This window comes from Solanum stenotomum, chromosome 7 (assembly GCF_019186545.1).
Source record: "Solanum stenotomum isolate F172 chromosome 7, ASM1918654v1, whole genome shotgun sequence".
NCBI classification, from domain to species: domain Eukaryota; kingdom Viridiplantae; phylum Streptophyta; class Magnoliopsida; order Solanales; family Solanaceae; genus Solanum; species Solanum stenotomum.
Window position 1 is genome coordinate 12,932,455 of NC_064288.1, and position 4,928 is coordinate 12,937,382.

Below are 4,928 nucleotides of genomic sequence, written 5' to 3' on the forward strand. Positions count from 1 at the left end.
ATATATATATATATATATATATATATATATATATATATATATAGAGAGAGAGAGAGAGAGAGAGAGAGAGAGAGAGAGAGAGAGAGAGAGAGTCACTTTTTTTAAATATAGTTGACCAACATTTTGACCAAAAAGCGACAGACTAAGAGACACTGTCCGTCGCTTTTTAAAATAGTTGACTAGATATTTTGACCAAAAAACGACGGACTAAGAGATGTCGTCCCTCACTTTTTTAAAAACTAATTAATAAAATAAAATAAATTAAAAACGATGGACAACGTGATTATTTTTTTATTTATATATACTTATTTTTAATAAAAAGCGACGGACGGCGTCTCTATATATATTAAACAAATAATTATTAATTATATATATATCTAGCGCAAAAATCCGCGAAAAAAGCGACGGAGTAAGAGATGCCGTCCGTCGCTTTTTGTAAAATAATTTTAAAATAATTATTTTTATTAAAAAGCGACGGACAATGTGACAAAAGGTCCGTCGCTTTTTGGAGCGACGCCTTTCGTCGCTTTTCTGTCAGTCGTTTTTAAGCAGTTTTTTAATAGTGACATGTTATAGGAAAGAGAGTGGCGAGCGAGATTGTGAGAGGGAGGAGAGAGGCGAGTGAGAGAGGGCAGAGAGTGGAAGGAGGTGAATTGTATATGTATATCGGTTAGATAATTGTATATATGTAACTACTATGTATATGTATCAATTATTGTATTTGTATATCTACATACAACTTAAATATGACCACTTAAATCCATTTGCACAAATACTATCCCTTATTTATACTTACTTATGGTGATTCTAGATACTACAAAATTTAGACTATTCCATAATTTATTACAAATATCTAATTCCTTTAGAACATCTACAAGAAAAATCTAGTAACATTATCTTCTACTCTAGAATATCTAGATATTTCTACAAGATACTTATTCAAGTGAATATACTAGATTATTCTAGAAACTATGATATTTGATCTTAAAAAGAAATCATTTTAGATATTTTCACAAAGAGAAAATGTAATTATAGCTAAAAGTATGTTTCAAATTGTTATTAATGCAAACTATAACTATGTTAGCTAATTAATTAATATATATTAGTATAAATTACACAAATCCACCTTTTAGTTTACTTATTACCATTATCCCCTATAAGTTTTACAAATTTCCAAAATCCCTCATTTTCGCGCATCAAATTAGTGTATCAGCGCTTATATTATTGTATTTCGTGCATCAGATTAATGTATCAGCGCTTATATTATTGTATCTCGCGCATCAGACTAATGTATCAGCGCTTATATTATTGTATCCGTTTGAGAGATTTCTGTAATTATAAACTTTTAAGGATGAATTATAATTTTACTTTAAATATGTAATTTCTGTAATTTGCCCTATATATTTTGCTTAACATCTTAATTTTACCCTTTTAATTTTTATCTAAAACCCATTCATTGCCCACTAACCCGAATCTTTAATCCATATCATCAAGAGAGTAGGCTGCATCGCGGTTCTTTTGATTTTTATTATTATATATGTATAAGCTGAGCAGAATAATATCTGCCGAAAAACCTCTGGTGAATTAGTTCCCCCAAAATCCCTGCCCCCTCCCTATTTCCAGTTCTCAATTTCCTCCAATACGTGTCTGTAAAAGTGAAGTGAAAGTTAGGGTTAAGGTTAGGGTTCCGTGCTAAGAATCGAGTGCGGGGGCCATTCGGAGCATACGATGTACGCCGATCGGGTGGAGGCAGTGACGAAGAGGTCGATAAGGGATAGGCTTAACGGCAACACTGCTGATGATTTCGCTCGCCGGAGACAAGTTACCGGCAAGAGGTTTTCCCTCTTTCTCCCCTTTTTCCACTTACATTTGGTCAGATGTGTTATTTAGTAATTTAAATAGGGTTTTTTCTTCAATCCAGTACAGGATTGGTATTAAGTAGACAGACCAATGTTTTGCATCTGCTTACTGTAGAGATTTCTGTCACGGTTTTTGTTGCTACCACGTGAGATGTGTGTAAATTGTAATAGCTGTCTAAAGTTATTTTTTCTTATTTTGAATAGATAGTACTTACTCCCTTCCATGTCTTTTGATTGTTCTTGACTAGGCATGAGTTTAAGAAAGAATGAGACTTGAGCTTTGTGGTTTAAAACAAGCTAGAAATATTTATGTTGCTGTACATTATCTGCAAGAAGTTTAAAATTGAATTATTTCTAAATATAGAAAGCTGTCAACAAGGGTATCATACCCTACTCTCCCTCTGATATGTCCTCATTCTTTTTGGGCCAGACTAAAAAGGAAGGTGTGCACATCTAATGGGACAGAGGGAGTAGCAGTTTAAGTTTTATTGTCAAACTTTTGTTAGGATTCTAATTCTTTTGGGCACAATTTCTTTCAATTAAATGTGGTTTAGGAAGTTGAATATTTGTAAAAACTGTGAATACCTGTTAAACAGAGGCACCGTGAGCGTTTGTGTAATTGTCAATTTTCTTCCGGGAAAGTGTCATTGTTGCTTACTTGGCCTTCCTTCTTGTTGCTTCCGTATGGCCTATTAGAAGTCAAACCAAATGAATTCCTTTTGGGGCTCTGGGTCCTCGTAGATTGGACTATCTGCTTGACGTTCTAAAACATAAAGTTTGAGTCGATCTAATGATTAGTTCCGGGAGATGCATTATTTTTTTTGAGAAGGTAGTAGATTATGTATTAAAAATGCAGCAATATTTAGTACCAGCTTAGCACCAACTTGGTAGTTGGTGCTAAGGCAGTATAAGAGGCGGTAATCCTCATGTACATAAAAAATACAGAAAAGGAGGACATCTACAATAAAGGCCCTATTTTTGTAAAGATTCTATGAAGTCTAACCATACTATCTTCATCCTTTACAACCTGTAGATTACACCAAAAGCCATAAAAAAATTGTATCTAAGCTGCTGTATAATAGCTTTCTTCCCTTCAAAGCATCTCACATTTCTTGGGAGATGCATTCTACGAATGAGAAATGAACAAATTAGCTAAAAAACTATTATTTGCTAAGTTGCTCGGACTTGGGTGTGGGTGTCCAATACGGGTGCGGATCTAGAGGTTGGATCCTTCATGATCTAAATTTTAAGATTCAGGGGTACGGATCTAGGCATGGATACGGGTGCGGGGATTTGGCTAAAATTAATTCAAATATAAAAAATAGAGTTATAAAAATATGCCTAAACTATTGTGGACTATTTGGAAGGAAAGGTATGCACGAATTTTTGAGAGCAAGTTCGAATATGTAATTATTATCAAGTACAAATGCATTTCTTTACTGAATATTATTAGAAATCAGTGTATTTGTCTTGAAATTTCTCTATCGATTTTGGTCAAAGTACCGAGAAATCGTTTGACCATATCTGGTATGGATCCCACACCCCACACCCACACCCATGTCGTGTTGACATGGGTGCGGCATTGAAAGTGAAGAGGCCACACAACTTAGAGTATTTGTAAGGTAATAGTGATGGTATATAAGTATATCAGATCATGCTTGCCTTTTTTTTTTTGCAGCTTTAAGCCTTCTATGGTGGAGTCCTATTAACTTTCTGGTTCAATTTGTCATCTATTTTGTAGGCACAGAGAAGAAGATGACAAATGGGAGCATGATCTTTACGAGCGTCATGAACTTCCGGGATCAAGTACGGTGTTGTTTGAGACCATTAGATTCAGTTAGATATTACTTATTCATTAGGAAATATACTTGTGATTGCTCCACTAAAATTTTTGACATCTTTTATGGGCATTCACAGGCCAGAGAATTGGTGCTAAGGATCTTCGTCTAAAACTCCAAAAGAAAAGTATCCAACAAGCTACTCAAAGTGCTAAAGGTTCTGTCTCTGGAGGTATGCGGGATCTGCGTGAAAAGCTTTCTGGTACTGTATACTCACAAAAAGTGGAAAGTGATCCCCCCAAAGCAAAGCTGAAGGTGGCTCCTGAAATAAGTAAACCTGTCAGGAGAAGTAGCATAACTGAAGCTCCTGCCATGGAGACAAAAAAAATTGCCAGCACAGTTTCAAAGAAGAAGTCCCAGCAAAAGGCAAGATCTCCTTACTCAGATTTGTTTCACCAATAAGCTCCTTGTCAATAGTATTACTTCTTTATCAAATGATGATATTGCCAATAAAATGTGAGCAGACACAGCCTGAGCCCCAGTAAGAAAAGGAGATAAACTTTCAGAATTTTCCCACACAGAAGGGTAATAGAGTCTCTAGACAAAAGTAACATGTGGCATGAATTACATGATACCAGCTTCCTTACTTTCAGTTCTTTAGTTATTAACTCCTTACATTTGTTNAATTGCCAGCACAGTTTCAAAGAAGAAGTCCCAGCAAAAGGCAAGATCTTCTTACTCAGATTTGTGTCACCAATAAGCTCCTTGTCAATAGCATTACTTCTTTATCAAATGATGATATTGCCAATAAAATGTGAGCAGACACAGCCTTACCCCCAGTAAGAAAAGGAGATGAACTTTCAGAATTTTCCCACACAGAAGGGTAATAGAGTCTCTAGACAAAAGTAATGTGGCATGAATTACATGATACCATCTTCCTTACTTTCAGTTCTTTAGTTATTAACTCCTTACATTTTGTTGCTGGTTCTTGTTATTTGTTCAGTGGGTCAGTTTCCTGCTTGGAACAATGTCATGGCAATAGGGTTTTATAGTACGCCCTGCATTTCAATTTGCATGACCCTGTTTGCCTGGCCATATAGTTTAGAATGAAAGAAAGACTATGAACTTTTGAAACTTGTGGTCGTAAACATGTCATAACATTTGTGTGGTTGTAAGACTTTTGAAACTTCTAATCTTAAATATGGCATAACATTTGTGTGGCTATAGAACTGTCATTCAGGATAAAATGGGTAGTATCAAGTGAAATTGTTTTCAAGTTTAGAATGTGGTT

At 35.1% G+C, this 4,928-nt stretch overlaps 1 protein-coding gene across 1 annotated transcript; it reads left to right on the forward strand.

Annotated features, from left to right (window-relative positions):
* The first annotated feature begins 1,530 nt into the window (after positions 1-1,530).
* Positions 1,531-4,181, forward strand: LOC125870782 (uncharacterized). Its single transcript, XM_049551296.1, has 3 exons — positions 1,531-1,835; positions 3,601-3,665; positions 3,777-4,181. The coding sequence occupies exons 1-3, from the start codon at positions 1,729-1,731 to the stop codon at positions 4,097-4,099; spliced, it is 495 nt and encodes a 164-aa protein (XP_049407253.1). The 5' UTR covers positions 1,531-1,728; the 3' UTR covers positions 4,100-4,181.
* Positions 4,182-4,928: the final 747 nt, after the last annotated feature.

Coding starts and splice junctions, on each gene's coding strand:
- LOC125870782 (XM_049551296.1), top strand. CDS start 1,729: ATGTACGCCGATCGGGTGGAGGCAGTGACGAAGAGGTCGATAAGGGAT. Junction 1,836..3,600: donor AGACAAGTTACCGGCAAGAG/GTTTTCCCTCTT, acceptor TCTATTTTGTAG/GCACAGAGAAGAAGATGACA. Junction 3,666..3,776: donor TCATGAACTTCCGGGATCAA/GTACGGTGTTGT, acceptor GGGCATTCACAG/GCCAGAGAATTGGTGCTAAG.